The 21,503-nt window shown below is 35.7% G+C and overlaps 1 protein-coding gene across 16 annotated transcripts in view; it reads left to right on the top strand.

Annotated features, from left to right (window-relative positions):
* ZNF385B (zinc finger protein 385B) overlaps window positions 1-21,503 on the top strand; it is a 155,909-nt gene that overhangs the window by 110,847 nt on the left and 23,559 nt on the right. For 15 of the 16 annotated variants that reach the window (XM_002199595.6, XM_030277575.4, XM_030277574.4 and 12 more), the window contains one exon: window positions 8,495-8,605. The exons of the other annotated variant lie outside the window; for it this stretch is intronic. In XM_002199595.6, the coding sequence (XP_002199631.2) occupies window positions 8,495-8,605 (111 nt within the window). The remainder of the gene's footprint in view (window positions 1-8,494; window positions 8,606-21,503) is intronic. 16 annotated transcript variants of the gene reach the window in all.

Here is a 21,503-nt window from a genome sequence, read left to right as displayed (position 1 = left end):
AGCTTTCTGTTTCTTTATTTCAGCCATAAAAATCTCTCATCTTGTCTGGAGCAGAAAATTTGACAATTTTTGCCACAAAGTTTAAATCTATTTTTGGTGTTCTCATAACAAACTCAATCCTTTAATGTATTTATATCCTTGCTGAGAATAAGCTTTAGAAGAAGCAGAGACCAGATTTAGATTTTTTTTTTTTTTTTTTTTTTTTTTTTTTTTTTGTGGTGACTCATCAATCTTTTTTTCTTTGGGTCAAGCACTTCTATAGGAATCAAATATTACGTTTTCATAATTTTTACACAAAGATTTCTAAAACAGAAAACAGCAGTGGTATTTAGTTTTCAGAAAATTCTGAAAACTTAAGACTAAGACTCTCCTGATTATGATTTTCTAACCCAGAAATTGTGTTTAACATGCAATAAATATACAAGTGTGAAGGGAAGGAAGGGCAGAGGAAATATTCACAGCACTGAAAAAAATAATAGTAAAAAATAGTTTAAATGTGTTTTCTCAGTTACCTTTTGACCTCTGTGCTTATTCATATCATATTGCATGGAAAGAAGAGAGAGGTAGGAAGAGCTGAGAGTTTATTTATCTTTGATTTTGATTTTTAATATCAGTTACTTGATTTAGGCTAGAGCAGTGCAAAGCCAGAGGAGGTCATAAAAGCAAAAAAGTTAGAAAATCCATGATTTCAGAACTAGGTTGTGAGAAAGAAAATTCTGCTGACGAGACTGAGATTCATCAGTAGCCTCTGGATCTTGTTCTGACAATGGTTTTCAAATTCCTATGTGCAAACCTTACTGAAAGCAGTCACTGCTTCAACGTAAGATTCCCAGTGTGGTGCTGTTCTAGCCCTCTATGAGGCTGGGTCAGAAAACATCCTAGGAGAGAGAAGGATATGTGGTGGTGCAATTGCTTGTGCTAGCACACTGGAGGGATAAATGTGCATGTCAGTAAAGATTTAGGGCTCTGCTTCCCAAGTCGATGCTGAGGAAAGATGATGAATGCATTTCTTGTTAATACAGAAAGGATGTAACTGGGTAGCTGAAGAGAAAGTATATTTGAGCATGTGTTCTGACTTTCAGTACCTGGGCTTCAGTGGTGTACTGAAAATCTGAAAAGGAGTTGGTGAAAAGGTGGCAAATGATGAAGGTTTTTATTGTGAGCAGCTTAAGGAGTTTGGTTCATCAAAGCGAAGGTTAAGAGCTGGCATGATTGCAGTGTATGAGTGCCTGCACTATGCAGAAGGTATTTGAGGTTTGAGTGACCTTTAACAGAGCAGCAGAACTTGATTGAGGGGCTTATAATAACTCAGCAAGTATTACTTCCACAGTCATGTAAATTAACTGGTTTGGAAACTTTGAAATCAAGCTGTTGAGATGGGGTTTTTTCCCCTAAAATTTAGGCTCTGGTTGACCACAAATTATTGGACTTTGTAGTAGGAAGGACTGAACCTTTTCAATGAATGAAATTATGTCATAAATTTTTCAGGAAATCAGATGTAATGGCTCCCTCTGGCCTAACCCAAATCTGTAAATCACTTCAGAAATCATTTTCAGTATTCTGTGTGATTGTGAATACAGGCACACAAAGAGAATCAGCCTCTTTTTCATTTTTCCATGCAGACTCTACTTTAAAGAGGGTAGCACACCCAGAGGCTCTGCATTATACCATAGGACTGGTATAAAAATGTAGGGAGGGAAATTTAGCTGCTAGGAGCTGGAGATAGAAAATGTGTCTCTGACGTCCAGGGATATAGTCCTGCAACTCTGTTAACAGAAATAATGTGGAATTTGCAAAAGCAAAATTAGCTGAGCCTTAATCTAAAAGGAGAATGAGGAAGCTGAATTTATTAGTATTTCTAATACTTCTTTTAAGATATAAAAGTTGTTTCTGGCTCTGGGTGTCCTTTTAGTTGTCTTGTACTAAAAATGAAGTAGAAATGTAAACACCAAAGGTGTCTCTTTCCTTTTTTATTTTCAGTACTTACTCTTATTTCAGCAACTCTTCCTGGATAGCTGTAGTATCTGTCGTTAACAAGTGAAGTACAGCAAGATTTTTGGGGCTTTTCAAAATGCTTCCTGTCTGATTCCTCTGACTAGTAGTAGTGTGTGGATGTCACAGCTATCACAGCCACTGTTTTCCTCAGGGCAGTTGGAGCTTGCTGCCAAATTGAGAGGACAGATAAACGCAGTGAGAAGTTGCATTCAGAGAGAATTGCCTCCAGAGTAAGGTGGTGTTGTATTTTAGGAATCATATGTGAGGGAAGGGAGATGCTAGACCCTGTGGTTTGTATTCTTTCTTAGTGGATCCTTGTTTTACTGCACTTGGGGAGACATCTACTCAGCATTTTAAAAAGAAGAAAAAGTAAAATCATGGCCTTTCTGTAACCTGAGTATGGTTGGGATTGATTTCCCTGAGATCCAGATTTCATACTCTGTGCAAATGTGCTATGTGTAAGTACATTGAGAGAGCCTCCCTAAAAAAAAAAAAAAAAAAAAAAGTGATTCCAGCAACCCTCAGCTAGACCACAGGACTGCAGTAAAAAAACCCCAAACAACTCTATGATGTTTTAAATTAATTATTCTTTCTGTTCAATGAAGTATTTGCACATGTCTCCAAATCAGCTGCTGAGAATCTGACTCACCTCTGTGGATTGGTTATTGGCTATTTACATTTGCCTGTTTTTTAAGAACCCCCAAAATGTTGTGAAGAGCACAGGGACAGAGGTGTAGGGAGGCAGTGTTTAGAGAGCTGCAGGCTCACACTAGAGAAATACATCTCTGGAGACACTGCTACTCAAGGAGAGCTGATGCACAGGGAATATTGATGGCTTTCCTGCACGAAAAGAAAGTTGTTCACATCACAGAGTGATTTATGTTGGAAAAGACCCTGAAGATCATTGTGTTCAGCCGTTAGGGCAGCACTGCCAAATTCACAAGTGAACCATATTCCTCAGTGCCACATGTACACATCTTCTAAATACCTCCAGGGATGGAGACTCCACCATTTCCCTGGGCAATGTTGCAATGTTTGATAACCCTTTGATAAATAAATTTCTCCTTATATCTAGTCTAAGCCTCCCTTTGTACAACTAGAGGATATTTCCTCTTGTACTGTCACTTGTTACCTGGGAAAAGATAGTGACACTGACCTTGCTACAACCTTTCAGGTAGAGCTCCATCAGTAGAGCTGGCACAACTGTTCCTGATGCAAAATAAGCAATAAAATGTATAACAGGATTGTAGTGACTTTAACACTATATTATGCTTAGAATTAGTCAAATGAGAAATATTTGTTGCAACAAAAGCAACACAAATATGGAGGGAACAGATTTTTGCTTTTGGTTTGTCTTGGCCAAGCTTGCCAAGCATTACATCATAATGTTAATGTTTCTGGTTTTATGCTGAGCATTTTAAGTATGTGCTTTTGAATACACAGTATGTGTATTCACTTCTGTCACTCTTTCCGTCATTCTAATATGTACAGTTATGGTAGGGGCTGTGTATATCTGCAGAATTTATTATAAGCTTCAGTGTATGATCATTCTCCACAGTGGCAGTATGCTTGGCTTTCGTAACAACTGGAGCTCAGACACACAGTAAGTTTCAGAACTTAATTTACATGTTGCACTGGTAATTTATATATGCCAGCAGGTGTTTGTTTCTTTGTTTTGTTGGGGTTTTTTTTTTGGTTTGTTGGTTTGTTTTTTTTTTTTCTGGAGGGAAATACTGGATTATATTATCAGTTTGTTCCACATAGAGTTTAAAACTTCTCTTTATCAGGGTAAACCAAGATAGTACACTGGAGGCCAGTCTCTGTGTTTTTCAGAAGCTTATTAGCCTGCTGGTTAAATGATACTGAGTTACATCTCTTATCCCTCTATCAATATGTTGTTTACAAAAGCTTTTCTAACAGTTAACTCTATATTTGACCTAAGAGTTACATCATTATAAGAGGTAACAGGACATTCATTGCCAGTCACAATTTTAAACCTTACTCAGGTTTAAGGTAATGTTTCTGTTACTTGCCTCCCCTCAGGATCATTGCAGTTTATTTCTGAGGCTCACAAATTGGTGCTTGTACAGTCTGCTGTATACAAAGAGATCTTTCAAAATAACCAGAACTATAGTTTCACCAAGTGACTTCTCCAAAGCTTTTTTTTTTCTTTTTTTAAATCTTCCTCTTGTGCCTACTTTCATGTCTCTTTGTAGTCTGGTTCCTTTCCCTGGAGGCACCAGAAGAATCTATGGTACCATGATACATAGCAGAGCAGGGAGAGTTTCTGGCAGCAAGAATGATAAGAGAATTCAGGGACTAAATTCTTGAATTGCTGATGATAAGGTGTAACAGCTTATCTAAAACTGGCTTTGTACCTGAGGACTAAAAGGTGGCAAATATGATGCAAGTTTCTAAAACCCATTTCATCCAGAGTGAAAGGGGTTTTTTACCAGGCAAATGAGTATGTGCCTCAATAAGAACAGTATAGTGGAATACCTCGTCCTGTAAACTTGCCTGTGAAGTGTCAACATAATTCCTTTGTAAAGGTAAATCCTTCTCTCCAAGCCTGTTTATAGGGGTCAACAAGCATGTGAAAAAGGATGTCTGAATTACCAACAACGTTTTTCACAAAACCCCTTGGCAAAGATTTCTAAAGAAAACTAAATTGGCATAAGAAGACTCTTGCATGCCAAAAAAATGCTTGGGAGGTAAGTGAGCTGAGAAAATTAGCTATTGGCAAAGTCTCCGAGATAGTGAGGACTAAGAAGGGCAAAAAAAATTGTGAAAGACCTTGATGAGACTGACAAGCCAGAAAATAGTAGTTGGTAAAGTTACATCTAGATATTTCTAAAGTGAGCAACATGGAAGTAAAAATTCACAAAACTTGACATTGAAAGTAGTGAGCTAGGAATTGGTCTTCAAGACTTGGGAGTAAGAGCTCAGGTTTATAATAGTGGTTCCTTGAAAACATCAGCTCAGAGTTCAATATTAATCTACCCAGAGTATTTTATATGGTTCCTGTCCCTATCTTCAGTATATTTAATTGAATTTGTTGATTTTTTGGTACACTTGAGATGGGCAACAGGAATGTAGAAAGGAATGGAATTATTTCCATACATAGAATGACTGAGTAGCACACAGATAACTTGTGATGTGGTACAGGTCTTATAAATGTGAATTTTATGAAAGTATATGTAAACAAAAATAATTTCTTGGCACTGAGGATTGTAGGCATTGGAAGTGCATGCAAAGAGTGCAAACTGGTTTACACCAGTTTCAGGGGTAACTATACAAGAGAAAGTCAATGGAATTTATCAAATACACACAAAACACCTGAGTCTGGAAAATTTTTGGTGGAAAAATATGAAAAAAGCAGGAAATACAATGTCTGTGCTGTCCCTGCTCTGTCCTGTCTGTTGCTACACTTGTATTTTCTAGGTGCCTTTAAAGTTCTTGTTGCAAATCTCAGTAGGTGTAGAGTATTTCTTAATCCTTGCTCTCTTCAAAAGTTTGGGTGGTTTTTACAAGACTCATTGCAAAAACGATGGTATCTTCAACTCTCTTGGAAAGACATTTTTAAATTTAATATTTTATTAAAGCAATGGAAGTAGGAGAATAATACTAAGGTTGTTAAACCTACTTATGGCTATCAGAGCACTATGAATTGCTTTGTTAAGTCCCCCTTTAGCATAAACAGTGTAGTGCAGATTTTTATTTGCATTTGTGGTAGCTGTTCGGTTCTGTTATTATTTTGTTTTATAGACCTGGTTCTTAAATACTGGTGCTCCCCACTGGGCAAACTATACTGCATCTTTTCCTAATAAATACCTCAACAAATAATTCCCTGCCTCTTTCCTACTCCCTTCCTCCCTGCATTGAAGAGGATAATTTTGTTTAGGGATCTAAGATCAGTTTACCCTGCAGCATTAATCTTCTAACAGAGAGATACTATTATATTTTTCCAGTGTGCTGTAATCCACCCCAGTTTCTGACATATTTAAAGTGTATTAATTGTTAATGTTGCACTTCTTGAATTCTAATCATGACCAGCTTGCATGCAGGGCTCCAGTTTGGGAAGGATCATTACCCACTCCCCTGGGGATCACAAGTGGTACTTTCTGGAGGCAGCATGAGTTGTATTCTTTTCGTGGATTTTTGTTCTTGTGCTGCTGCATCTGTTTGAAGCTGGGACTTGGTGCAGAGGCTGCATTGTGTGGTTGTGAAGTGCCCTGCCTTGTGCTAGCGCTGCGGATCGTTACTTGGAGCACACAGAGGAGTCATTGATCACTGCTTCTTCCTTTTGTATCTTGTTTTAAACGGGACTGCAGACACTTGTGGGTATTTTTGCTATTTCTTTTCACCGGTCTCAGACACTCCAAATGGTTGAGGTACTTTTGAACATTACTCTTTTCTTCTAGATTAACTGATTAACACTTAGTATTTAAGTTGAAATGTAAAACATATCTTCCATTTAAGAAAAAACCCATCCTACTTTTTCCTAATAATACAGCAATATTTTTAACATGTATAAAAAATTTAACAATATATACTGATAGCCATATCTATTATAAAGTGGATGCTTAAAAAACTTTTAATCTGCATGTATAATTTTGATATATAGGGTGATGCCATAAATGGTACAAGCCATGAAAAGGGGTTCTTTTTGTTGTGTTTTAAGCTTTTAGACTTTGAACTCTCACTATATCCTACAAATAGAAGAAAAAGGTACAAGGGAGGGCATTTATTTCAGGTTTTTTTTTTATTTTGTCACAATTCATTGTAACAACAATGCATCATTAAATAATTTAGTAGATGATTCCAGATGAAGTGCTTTTAGTTTTGTATTGTCACATGGTAACCCTGTGGCAATGAAATACAGTATTTAGGAGCAGAAGATAAATATTAAATTACCTCTCTGGAAAATTTATTGCTAATGCCATTTACAAAATCACGCATTTGGTTTAAAATGAATGCAGCAAGAAACATATGTAACCATTGTCCAAAAAAAATAAAAAAGTGTTTAATGTTTGTTAATATATCTGTGGAATATCTTCTTAGGTAGATAAAATGCAGTAAATTTTTCTTGAATTTGTTTTTTGCGTGTGTACATATGTGTGCAGAAAGTCCTCAGCAGTGCAGGCTTCTCTGGAAGCTTAAAATTTGTACTAAGGGAAAATTAAAGTCTTTATCTTCATGTTTAGAAAGTCTAGAAGCAGGTAATTTTGTGTTCTAATTCTTCAGTGGATTGGTTACTTCAGCTGTTCTCGTGTCCTTTTGCAAGTCAGCTTAGTACCAAATATGTCTTGTGTATCACCTGGGATTAAACAGCAGGTTTGGTTTGTTCTAATAGTACTGTAAAGGAAAAAAAAATATCACTGTGGTTGCAAAGCAAGATTCAGAAAACTCTAACTTTATAAAAAATCAAATTATTTTCTTACAAATTATTTTCTCTACAAATTGTTTATCTTAGATAAGGATGAGGAGGCACACATACAGAGATGCTCATAGGAATATTTGGGTTGAAAGGTGTCTCAGATGTCATCATGCTGAGAGCACAGTCGGTTGTGAGACCAGACCATATATTTTGCTTTTTCTTTAATTAGAAAATTTTGTGTGAGTATTTTTGCATCAGGAAATGAATTTTAATCTGTATTCATGTCACATCCGGAAGAATGACATGTTAGGACTGAGGCCTCGCTGCAGTAGCAGTTCTAAACTCTGTTTAGACCAATAGGAGTCCTGACGTTTAGCAAAGATGTAATCAGTTCTGAGTTCCTGAAAGTTTCAGTCAGATTTAGGAGTAATATATATAGATTCTTCCCTTATCTCACGTTTCTTACAGTGTTCAAATATTCTCTGAAGCATGCTAACTTTCCCAGTACAAACATTCCCTTCATGTTCCTCTGAACTTCAGCCTTCCCATGGGCTCTGTTACTCATCAGTTCTGCATGGAAATGCTTGGGGATTGCAACCTCTTTTCCCAGCAAGTGGTGTTTGTACCAGAGCCTGCAAAGGACCTCCTTTCACAAAGAGATCTCCCAGAGAGAATATTTTTCAAATAATTGCTAATATTTATCACTCAAAGGAAAGCATGTAGAAGTAAATGACAGTGACTTGTCAGGGTGCAAAAGTGGCTTTTGCAATATGTCTGTTGGGACAGTGGGTGATAGGGGCGGGCTTTCATTTGCAATTTAGGTGTGGTAGGAGGCCCTGAAGCCCAGAAGATGTGCAGGGTTGGGGAAAAAAGTATTTAGTAACCTGGGGATGACAGCTACAATGAAGCTGCCTTTTCTTCCTCAGCTTTGGCATGCTACCAATTCCCTAACCTATGTTAAATCTTATTATTATGAGGGCTGGAATCTTATTTCTCCTACTTATCTCAAAAAAAGGAAAAGAAAAAAGCTTTCTGCTGGAAGTGTCATTTTTTTTTTTAATTTTTCTTCTGTACTCTATATTGCCTTGAAAAGTTGTAAATTGGTTATTGTTTGTTCTCCAGATGGATCCTGTGCAAAAAGCAGTCATAAACCATACATTTGGAGTGTCCATTCCCCCAAGGAAGAAGCAAGTAATTTCCTGTAATGTCTGCCAGCTTCGTTTTAACTCTGATGTGAGTATTGCCAATTTTCTTCCTTAGTTTGTTTTTTTTTTAATTTGGTGCATTAGGTATAATTAATCTAAATCTCTTTCTCCCAAATAACTCATTCCAGTTCTACCTGCATTCTGCTCAGCCTGGTGGGTTTTTTTGTCCACTCAGAAGCAGAAGTCCATAGAGCATGAACTCTTAATTTTCTTACATAGCTCTGGCATGATATCCAATGCCACATCCATAGGTGAGATCCGATTTGATGGTACAATAACCTTCTACAGGTATTGCAAAAAGAAATGTTTGCCTGAGGTTTTTTCCTTAAAAAAATGAAGTGAAGCAGAAAAGCTTCCCAGTAAGTTCTCCAGGTCATATTTGCTTTTCTTCCAGAAGAAATAGCTTTTTCTTGTTGTTTGGATGTCCTTGCTGTTATGTCTTTCCATTTTTTAATAAAGTCACTCTTCCAAATACTTTCATTTATAAAAGATATAAACACTTAGTTCTAGCTGCCATTTTGAGTATGAGCAATTCAAAGAAACTGTTTTCTGGAGGTTAATTTTAAAAAAATCATTACAAAAGAGTAATGGTGTTTAAAAATTATGTAAAAAAGAGGTGTTTTTAAAATATATAACCATTTAATGTTTCTTCTTAAGTAGCTTGAAAATTAACAAAATTCAGAGAAACTGTATCTAAGAAAATTATAACCTTTGACAGTTAAGGAGTATGTATTTGTTCTTGGAGACTATTGCTAATGTCATTGAGTTAATAAAAATAAACTCAAATGACTAGATTTTTTTTTTTTTAATCTTGAGGGTAAGAATAAATCCTGAAGTGATGTGTTAATATTATATATTTTTCTGTCATAATATTGGTCTCAGAAACAGTTTTCAGGCACCTCCTCCAAAGCCTTTGAGTATTTTGTGCTCCTAGAGGTTTGCAGTAAAGCACCCATACCCACTACCCTGGTTTTCTCTGCCTCTGACATTGCACTTTGAAAAGTGTCTTGTGAAGTGTTTTCCCCAGTTTGCTTTTCTTGTCCAGGCTGGTAAGGATTTTGAAGCAGTGCTATCTCAGCTTCAAATTGATTTCTAAATCTGTCATCATTTGACAAGCTTATTAAATTTCCTTTCAAGTGGCAATATCTGCTTAGTTAACTCATCTCAGAAGTCATTATTTTAAATTTAGTTTGCTTGTCTTTCTACTTTAAGGTTAAGATTTAAAGGGGAAAAAAAAATCTTTTCTGCTGTGATACTTAGTCCAGGTATCTCCTTTTACTGATTAAATCAAGGAACCAATAATACTTTTTAAAATTTTCCTTGCCTTCATGGGTCTTGCTTCTGAGGTGGATCCATCACCAATGAGATGGCTCAGGCTGTCCTCACTCTTCCCTCTCCTCTTGAGGTCAGGGTCCCCCTGATGATGGGACATGTCTGTGCTGACATTCAGGTGGACAAACAGCCCTTCAGGCGGATAAATTGAATCACAGCTGAGTGGCTTGAAACAAAACAAAAAAAACCAAAAAAACCCCCTAATATGTTATATAAAATGATCTATCATTTTTTACCTCTGACAACCAAGGAATTTTTGCTGTTTAGACTTACAAAGTAGGACAAAAAGTGCATGTCATATTCTGATTTAAATAGTGGCATCACAAAAGCATGGCAAGTTATAGCTACACTTCTTCTGGGCCAGGTGTATTCAATAGGGTGGTGTGATCTTTCTTCCTAAATGTGATAAATATATTCAGTTATTGTTACTAGAAAATATCATCATCCTTTTGAAATGAATGGTTGTAAGAAAGGAAGAAGCATTGTGACTGTGATACTTTACATGCTGAAATGCAGCACCTTACTTTCTACAGCAGTTTAGTTTACTAGGCCATCAACAAACAATATAGAAATTTGATTTTGCAAAGCGCTATGGTTATAGCAATATTATGAATACCAGAAGATACTTAAATATAAATCTAATTTCACAATTGTTTCTTAACATCCAGGAATATTGGGAGAACGAGTTTTTATAGTGTAGTACTTCTATTTTAAATGCTTTCTAGTCTTTCATTGCGTTATTTAGCTTCTCCTAAGAAGCTGTACATAAGATGCTAAATTTTTTTTCAAGTTCAGTCATTTAACCTTAAGAATTATTTATATGAGCATGTGCTGCATCTTTTTTTCTGAGAGTGAGATCCTGTCTTATTTGGATGTTATTTTTGCCTATCCAAATAGACATTCTCCCCCATAATCTGCATTGTAATTGTTTCACTGAGCTAATGATAATGGGGTTTCAACTGAGCTCTGGAGACTCACAGTTCTGTCTTAGCTTGTTGAAACTCCTGCACAGAAATAAAAATCTGGACTCTGCTTGTATTTTTCTTTTTGGTCCCTTTGGACCAAAAATGATACGAAATTATGCTCAGGGCATGAAGTAATCTATACAATCAATCCTTTGCTTGCTGACTGGGGAAGAAGGGAATCATATATGTGTGAACCTTGTAACTGCTGAATCTTTCAGGAAATCAGTTCCACCACATGACATGCTTTTGAGTAGCATCAAACTCTGTTAATCTGCATTAAAACTTCAGTGTAGCACATTGCAGAATGAGATTAGTAGTACAGTTACTCCACACTTGCAGTTTCTTCTGGCTCTACAAGGCTGGCATACTTCTTGTTGATAGGCATTCCATTCCTTTGAACTTTCTCTGACCTAAATTATACAACTAAATGAAATAAAAATGTCAAAACTGAACTATGAAGAGTCTTTTTTTGTTTGGTTTGGGTTTTTTATTTTTATTCTCATAAATGAATTTCATTTGCATGGTGTTTGAGGATGCTGGCTTCATTCTGGTGGTGTTTTATCAATTGCACAGGAAACACAGACAGTGGTTATTCATCTGTGAGAAGAAAATTGGTTTCCTTGCCTTCAGTCTTTTCCTTGTGCTATGGACACTCACTGGTCTAAATCAATAGACCAAAACAAACAAACAAAAAAAAAATCAAAGTAGTCAATTTGTAGTTGTCAAACCTCACGCTAAATTAATAGAGTGAATTGCAAAGGTTTTGGGTTTCTTTTGCTTATGTCTCTGCACGTAGCTTTGGTGAGAGTGTTCTTACACACGTTTAGTTTTGGTGACAGTGTTCTGGCATCAGATTCAGAGGCAGGGATCTTCAGCTACCTGCAGGAAAAGAAAGATCAGAGATGGGAGGAAATTTTAAAATTGAAATATTTAAAAATACGTTGTCTTGAATGTGGGATTGTGCGTGTTGAAGTAATGGCTTCTTTATTTTCAAAAATAAAATTCATAGAATGATTTTTCTTCTGCCATATAATTTGAATCGTATTTTCTAACTGAACTCTTCAGGATCTCCCAGTCTTCAATTTTTAAAAGTAAAACATGAAGAAAACATCTATGTACAAATTCTTAATTTTATCTAGTCTTAACTTGATATGTCTGTCCTCTTCCAAAAAAATAAATTCTAGTATTTGAGTCATACTTATAGACATTCACCATCATACTCTGCCTGTCCTTTTTTAATATTTCTAGCTCCATTTTGGTCAAATTTGAAGTTGTCTATTTCTGCTAATAAATTTTGCTACAAGTAGTTGGACACCCCTTCCAATCTCTGTCAACTCCAGGAGAAACTGTAGTATGGAGAAGATGATCCAAAGTCTCACAAAACAGAAAAAATGTAAGGTCATCTCTGAAGTAACAGCAAACTGAAGTTGTCTTAATAGCCTCAACTTTGTAGTCCTTCAGGATAATTATATCTGTAAAAGTAATATCAACATTACAGCAATGATAGCTGAGGTTGCCTTCAACATTTTTTTGCATGATCTCCTTAAGATACCCCAGCTGAAACTAAGTGGGATTAGGTGCCTAAATTTAAGTGTCTTACTGTTGGAATATCTGAGGTGCCTGGGACATCCACAGCAGGCTGACAAAGGATACCTGAGGACATGCCAAATTATATGGGATGCCTGCCTCTAGAATAGAGCCGCCACTCATTCAGTATGCCTTCTGGTTTGCTTTTCATTCTTCTTATTTTAATTTTCTTTCTTTTTCTTTTATTATGAAGAGGGGAGAGAGAAGCAGGATGCAGCAAGGAGAAAAAGCATAAAAGTGTAGGAATAGAGGAAGTGAAATGAGCAAAAAATGTGAGGAGGGAATAGAGAAAAGGTCTCTTTCCTAAACTTGCTTTTAATGGCGATAGATAGCAGGAGTCAAGTACAGTTGAAATAGTTCAGAAATCTCATTTTAGGAAAGATAGCATTATGAGGATTGATATTGGTGATGTTGATTTAACAATATTGTCAATGAGATACTTATTCTAAGTATAAACTTCATTCTGTTATACAGAGGAACATACTCTTTTTGAAAATAGTTAAAATAAAAAAAGGAAAAAAGCAATATTATCCCTGAACAGTTGCAATTGGATGTGCTTCAATGTTTTGGAATAAACACAGGTATTTCCATCTTTACATTAAATTATCTGTAAACACCATGTGATGACACAGCATGTGCTCCAGTGCAGCAATGACTAATATGTCAATGAAGTTCAAGCTATGGTCTTGTGTTATAATCCAGCTCAGAAAAAAAGGAGAAATACTCAGTTACATTTACTACCATGAGAGGCCAGGCAGTAGAAGAGGAAGAATCCTCTCCATGGAACAGATTGTGATTGTGAGTCAGATTTTACACTATGTGTATTCCACCAAGAGGAAGCAAGACATGCTGTGAAAGATCTAGCTTAACCTTTGAAGAAATACTTTGTTTTTTCCTTTTAAGAATTTAGGATTAATTACATAGGTTTGTATGGTGATAATAATTATATATACTACAGGCATTCTAGCAAAACCAAAAATCATATTGAGTGAATGTTCTGGTTCTGCCCTGGACAGGGCTAATTTTTTGCAGTGGCTGAGAGAGGCATGGCTGGGGGCTTGGAGACTGTTCTACACCACCTCCCATCCTTGCTGGGAGCTCTCTTTAAGAAGGGGTTCCCTCCACTCAGGGAAATGTGGCAGATGGAGCAATCCCCTGTTATTTATTGTTGGGAGCTTCTTTTTCTTTTACCTTTTGTTATTAATATTGTTGCTCTTACTGCTCATCATCTTATTTCATGGCTGTTTCCATTAAATTATTCTCGTATCAACCCAGGACCTTCTCCTTTTGTGCCTCCATTTGGGGGGAGGAAGGAAAGTGACACCTGATTTTAGCTGTGGTGCTAAATTGGGGAATACCATTCCTAAACCACGACAGTGAGTTTACTGAATCCATATGGTACCAGTAGGAGGGTCCAGTAGCAAGAGGGCAAGGGGAAAATGGCTCTTTTTAATCCCATATAAGCTCCTTCTCTGCTCATTCTTCCTCATTCCTTCTGGCCAGCAAATGAATCTGCAGCAATTTCCTCAACTGGTGTGTGGCAATAAGTCTCCAGCAACTGTGGAGCTTTGGCCCCAAGGTGTCTATTCTGTTGTGGCATCTGATAGTGTAGTTTGCAGCCGTAAGGGAAAAGGAAGTTGTAGTTGGAAGGCTATTTGTTTGGTTTCTGCAGAATTGCTCTTTTCTCCTTATCTGAATTGTTACCTTGTGTTTCTCTTCTCCCTCATTATTTTTATTTTACTGTTTAGTCTTAAAGTTGTTGGGATTGTTTAACCTGGAGAAAAGGAAGCTCAGGGGTTACCTTTTCATTTTCTATGCCTACATGAAAGAAGGTTGTAATAAGGTGGGTGTCAGTCTCTTCTCCAGGAAACAAGTGATAGGATGAGAAAAAACTGCTTCAAGTTGGCCCAGGGAAGGCTCAGATGGGCTGTTAGGAGAAATTTCTTCACCAAACTGAAGTTGTCAAACATTGGAACAGACTGTCCAGGACAGTGGTGCAGTCACCATCCCATGGAGGTATTTAAAGGATGTGTAGGGACATGTTTTAGTGGTGAACATGGCAGTGCTGAGTTAACATTTGAGCTTGCTCTCAAAGGCCCTTTCCAGCCCAAAGGATTCTGTGATGGTCCACTAAGTTTTAGGTGCTTAGCCACTATAAATAATGCCAGTACTAATCTAATCCCTTTTTCCAGCAGCCAGGCTTCTCTATATCCAAACTTCCATGATGCCTGGAATCCATGTGCTATTTTTCTGATTTTTGTTTGGTGGTGTCCTTTTTTGTAAACAGATTTTGTCATCTGTTGATTGTGCCTAAAATAGGTGAAAATGTCTGCTTCCTTCTGCACACTTTGTTTCTTATAGAAATATCTTTAGCTGTGGTACAGCCTGGTAGGCACTGTCTTGTTATTGAAAATAAATTTGTGTCTGCACAGTGTGTTGCTGTGTTGGTAATGATTGCAAGTCAGCCCTGGTTTTTGGTGTCACCTCAAAAATCAAGAGGTGACTCAAAAATCAAGAGGAGATTCAAAAACCAGGAGGAAAAACCTTGAGGCAAATCAGAAAAGCAGATGTAACAATTTGGCATTAAGAGACAATGAAGGTCATCTTATTGTTGAATGCATTTAAAGCTAATAAAGATGATGTGATTATAGTGTTCATCTTTTTAAAAAGCCAGAAGGCAAAATTTTAAGTTTAGGCAAACATTAGCAAAAGTTGACTTGGCAGATTTAAATAAATCATTCATGCTGTCAAAAGGATAATAAACAAAATAATCAATAGCATCACATAAAAATGTACAGAACTGTCATTGTCTTCTGTCAAACATTTTACATTTTTCTTATTTATAGGACTATATTGATTCTTTGGGTATGGAGGGTAGTGAAGCAGATAGGAGGTAATTAAAAGCATAAATCTTAGGAACTTGTGGAGGTAATTTTGTGTTTGTAGACAGAACTGACAAAGTGATAAAAGTTGTTACCTCCAATGTGACAGAAATACCACATGATTATAGGGTACAGGGTTATAACATGATGGAAGTTCTGTTCAAATAACAGCTATTTAATGGAGCTTTTAACTAAGTTTGGTAAAGTATTTTAAATATGAGTTGACTTCTTATGACATGGCTGATATTCTCACAGCTTTCTATGTGAGAAATTATTCTATGTTCTTTTCAATAATAATCTACCTTACTGTTTTGAGAAATTAGGTTTTAGAAATCTGTAAGGATGGAATAAAAAAACTAATGCATAGCTTTGGTGTAAAAAATATATGAACATGCCAGGTTTGCAGATTTCTTCAATTACATCTATTATTAATAACAAATGAGATAAAAATCTATTTTTCAACACCGCTTCCTAATTTATCATGTAATTTTTATTAGAGTTATGATTCTAATCTAAATTCTTCATAATTTATATGCTCAAATAAATGTGTGTACTCTTACAGAATGGTTCTAACAGATAAACTAAGTGATCAAACATTTTGTAAACATCTTACTATTAAGAGAGCTTTCTAGTTTAGTATCTGCTGTGAATTGAAATAACAGTTTATTAAAAACATAAATACCTCTCTGCTCCCATCTTGCACAGTTAGTTTTTTTCTCTACCAGGACCACTGCCATTGTAATCAACTTGATGAATAAAAGTGGGCGGGAACACAGGTGTTGAGAGGTTCTTTCTACAATATAAACTATGACTATATTTGAGACATACTTGGTTTTTTTAGCTTGAATTTATGTAAATTTTTTTTGTGATATGCAAAAAAAAAAAATCATCTTTATAAGTACTCCATAACAGAATGGAGGTTTTCAGGATTATTATGTATCTGTTCAGTCTTTCAGTTGTTTCATTTTCTGTGGTTGAACTATTACTGGCAGAGGCTTTTGTGGTTTTTTTCAACAAAATATTTTTCATTAGAGATTACCAATTGTATCAACACCAAATGAACACAGGATTTGAGATAGAATCATTGAAGGGGGAAAACACCTCAGATAATCAAGTCCAGCTGCCACCATATTCACCACTAAACCAGATCCCCAAGTGCCACACCCAGGTGGTTTTTTAACAGTTTCGGGGATAGTGACTGCACCACTTCACTGGGCAGCCTGTTAGAGTTAGAACTGGTGTTGAGAGTATTTCCCATCCAGGGTGGAATTCCTGCTTTAAGAAGGTGCAGTAGCAAACAAGAAGAAATAGGAGCTGTGAGCCACCTTTTTCAGTTCCATTTAGTTGCAGCACTCACCTAATATTGTGCAGCTCAAGGCATGAACCAGCATTTCCCACATGGATGCTTCAGAGTCTCCCTTTTTTCCTGCATTTCTCCTTCCTCCTGTTCATGCAGATGCAGATCTACATATATTTAATTGTATATGTTAATTGCCAGACTGGATGATGTGGTAGCAGATTCAAACATTCAGCTAAAGAGTTGATGGTACAATTGTCTTATTTCCATGAAAACCTAATGGAGGGCTACTTCAGCAGCTCTTGAATAAACCTGTAAAAACTCTTGATCTCACACACACACACTGAACCTTTAGACTTACTCGAGCCTTTCATCAGGTTAATGTTGCTTTGTGTAGCAATAAATTCAGTTAATTAGTCATTCACATCGCAAGTAGATTCTAAAACTCAGTCACTTGTGAACTGTCAAAATGAATCCTGTGGATTTCAAACACACTGTCAGTCATTGTTCCTGATGAGGAATATTCTGTTATCTTTTCTACTGCAGTCTTGCCTGTAGTTCAGAGTTTTCTTAAAGGTAATACTGCTATCAGTGAATCCATATGATCCACCTGTTTCCTGGTTATCTAGATCTTTTCAATATATGCAGATTTCTAAACATGTTTAACTTTCTACAAAGTAAAGCTACTGACATTGTTTTATGCACTTCAATAGGCTAATGTCATTCACATTTATTTTCAAAAGCCTGTTTACATGTAGAAGATAATATAAATTGTTGATGTTTTATTAAATGCAGTCCAGTATATGTAAGGCTATTGTATATGTATTTTATGTAGTTATGCAATTTAACATCCTGTTTGAATCTCAAATTTAATAATCTGTAGTTGCAAGTAGCAATTTTAAATAAAATCTTGCATTTGTATAATTTTTAAGAACAGAAAAAGCTATCCTTTCTTACAGCCAAATCATTAATCCTTATGACGTGGAGGCTTTCTTGAAAATTAAAACATTCATAAGGTTTGATTGTTTAGGGGTTTTTAATTCGTACTAAAAGACTGTGGATAGAACTAAGGTGTATAAATTTTAAGGTGTATACATTAGAAAAATAATGGGGAAAAATTACATGGTTGTCTGTCAATTATACTCTTAATTATTTGCAACTTAATTTAAAATACAGCTATTCACTAAGCCTTGGTCTTACAAATAGGTAGACATATTTTTTTAGTATCATAAAATATGCATCCTGTTGATCAAAAAGTAATGCCAGCCAAATGCATAAACACATTTTTGGAATCTAGTGTGTCTGTACAAAGGTATTTTTTATATTCTGATTCATAATGTCACATTTATGGCAGCTTAAAGCTTTTCTTGTTCATTAAACCTTACTAGCCAGTACTTGATGACTTTCTATGCTGTCTAATAAGTAGGCGGGTCCTTTTTTAAAATGTTGCAATATATATATCAAGCTAGTAGATCACAGTCAGTATTAGATTAAATTTAAAATTAAACATTCCTTTCAGCGAAGGAGTTCTTGAATAGAAATATTTTCTTATTCCACTTTCTCAAAAAGTGTTTTCCTAACCTATTATGCATTTAATTTCAAAAATGTAATAATGATAATTCAATGGTAAGATTTAATACCAACTCTGTAATAAATAGATGTAAAATAATATTTTTGAAATGAAAAATATTTAATGTTGAATTCTGGCACAGATAAATTATTTTAGTGTAGAATGAATTAATGCCTACAGTAAATGAAGCTGTTTACACTGGAATAAAGATTTTGCAATTAAAATCATTACAGTACATGAGTATAGAAAGCTATTTTGAGGTAACAGATTTTCATTTTGGTTTTTCCTATTTTTTTTTAATTTTCTTAAATATTGTTTTGCTGACACATAATTTGCATTAATTAGTTGTACTTAATGATGATCAAAAAGTACCTTCATTATCCATTTAAAATATTGTATCCCAAAGATATTTACTCTTAAGTTAACTGTGTATTTTAGTGGGGGTTTATATTAAAATTGGTAAAGTATCTTTTATGCACGTGAATTTTTAACCGTATGTGTACATAACTTCCTATGGATTACCAGAGCAAATGAAAATAAATTTTTAGCTTCTTGCCTTAACTAAAAATGAAAATCATGTATGTCATGGCTTATTTCTAGGATAGATCCAGTATTTCAATGATATACAAAGCTCTTAGCCTCTGCTCTAATGCTGTATTTGTCTCATAAGCGAGTTTTAAGTGAAACTAGGAACAAATACGTTTGCCTTGAATATGGTGCTTTTGCAAATATTTTATAAAATTAGAATTATTAATGATCAGGAAATTAATAATCACAATAATTGGTATCAGTACTAATCAGAACTTGAGTTCCAATTTCACATTGCCTCAGCTGCCGTTTTTTGTTTTGCTTGCTGTGACTCCAGAAAACTCCAAAGGTTTACGTAACATGGTAGTACAGCATTTCAGTTACCAAAAGGCAGCTGAATCAAATTATTTATCCCACAGTGCATAATAAAAAACAATCTCTGAACTTCAAGTGTATCTGAAAGGACTAGAAAATAGTGCTTATGTGGTTAGGAAAGATTGCTTCAATACTTCAAGGAATGCTTCTCTAACGTCATGCTTGGAAAGAGTATCTGTGTTTCTATTCACAGAACAGTGGTGAGTTGAGAAAGTCTAAGAACCAAAGATCTAACAATGGGCAGCCCCTGGAACTGAAACTTGACAAAGTCAATGTAGAAACAAATACTTAACTGACAAAGTGAGGCACTGAAACAGTTTTTGAAAGGTAGATTTTTCCATCCCCTCATTACTTTAAAATCCAACCTGGAGAATCCTACTGGCTCCAAAAGGAATATGGTCTAATTTGAACAGCATTGAAGAAGGATGGCATTTCCAAACCCCTGCTTAGACTGATCACAGCAATATTTTTTGGCCTTATAACATACAGCTATGAGTTTGATAGATTATGATAATTAGAAAGCTTAAAAATTAGTCCATTCACCATGTTCCCATAAAGCTTTGCTTGTTATTATGGAAATCTTAAGTTAATCTTGCCTGGGCTTGTTTGTTCTCAACAGGTCTCATGTACACTATATGAGGATTGAATGAAGGGAATCAAAAACTGTAGTAGGTTATTACTGATATTGCAGGCATTATTATTGCAAATATCAGCAGAAAGGCTTATTATCAAGCAATTGACTTACTAAGTCTTTCTCTTGAGTGCATTTATGTTTCCTATGTCATAGCTTTGGCCTCAGGCAGCATATGATCCTATCAACAGCACACATATGCGCAGAGCATAGAGTTCAAATATTTAAAGGGACATCATCAACTTGAGGATGCTTGAGTGGACAATCCTGTAGTTGCTATTATTAAAAGTTAAAGGTATTGGAATGGAAAGGGTATATATTCACCCCAATTTTTAGTTCCACTTTTTGTACACTGCAATATGTGAATAGTTTATTGAATTTTATTGGCGGAAAACTCCCTTCCAGTGCATCATGTTGCAACTGCAAAGCTTAAATGGAAAAAAACCCAGCAAAGGTGGAGAGAGATAGGATGTGACTCCTGTGCCTCATAAGGCACACTGGCATGGCAGGGCAAAAACAGGACTGTGCTCCTCTGCCCACATTCAGAACTGGAGAGATCCAACCCAGAAGTTGACAAGTGTCCCTTTAAGTAGTGCACATTGTACTAGTGGTATAGCTGGTTAGTTGTTTCTTTATAACCCTTAAATTGTGTTTGTATGTGTCTTAATATCTCAAAGGTTTTAAAATCAAGAAATATTTTGCTAGCAATTGATGAGTAAATTCTTTGCTGTTTTTATAATAAAGTTTTTAAAAGACATCTCACTTTCAGAGGAATTAAAATAAAACTAATCTAGCAGCCTTTCTTACTGAATGCTTGCTTACTAAAACCTCCAATGAAAGGAAAGATGCGCCCACAACATACACTGTCCTGAGAGGGAAAGCACTGTTTCATGGGCTGTAAAATCATTAAGTTCTGGTGTGTAAGAACTTCAGTCCTCTATTTTAGCAACAATTCTCCATTAGTTTAATGATGCCAGTTACTTGTGTGAGAACTCCAACATGCTGTCTGTTCTCTTGCCCAGCTGTTTCTATTCCTCACTTCTACCATATGATAATGCTGTTATTACATGCTGTCCCAAGGTGACTGTATTGTAATGCCCATTTCTGCTGATCTTAAAACAATTTTCCTCATTATGGAGTTCAAGCATCTTAGATATTATAGTTGCTCTTTATAAAAAGCATGTGACTTGTTTCATGGCTCGCTTCATTTAACACAGCAAACTAAATAAAGTAGTTGATAATTGATTGATGAGAGAATGAATGTGGTTCTGCATGAACACAGTAAAAGTTTACTTGCACTGATGTTTTTATATGCCAGGTTCCAAGATGTGCTTAGAAGAAGCATGCCTTCTATTAATGTTTTTATTTGAAGTAAACGGCAATATTAACTTTTTTGGTTAATATGTAACCTTCAATAGAGGCACCTAGTGGTATGCCTGAAATAACGTTTTAAAATTGTGTTTGGAAGTATTAATAATGCAAAGCTATTGCTGAATACAAACTCGTCATGAAAACAAGCTAGTTCGGATAGGATTTTTTTCTTGCCCATTATTTGTTAAATTAATTTAATAGGAAGTCAAGAAAAACACTTAAATTCATTAGCTGAAATTTCCAAGCTTTGGAGTTCATATTCAATATGTAGTTCCTTAGTTTAGTTTCTAATAAAGTGGCCTGATTTGTCAAAGCATCTGCTTAAACAGAGTCAGGAGCAATGAAGGGGACTCAATATTATTGAAAAAAATGGGCGGATATTTATGTG

This window comes from Taeniopygia guttata, chromosome 7 (assembly GCF_048771995.1).
Source record: "Taeniopygia guttata chromosome 7, bTaeGut7.mat, whole genome shotgun sequence".
Classification (NCBI taxonomy): domain Eukaryota; kingdom Metazoa; phylum Chordata; class Aves; order Passeriformes; family Estrildidae; genus Taeniopygia; species Taeniopygia guttata.
Note: the sequence above shows the minus strand (reverse complement) of the source record. Positions and strands in the feature narration are given on the sequence as shown.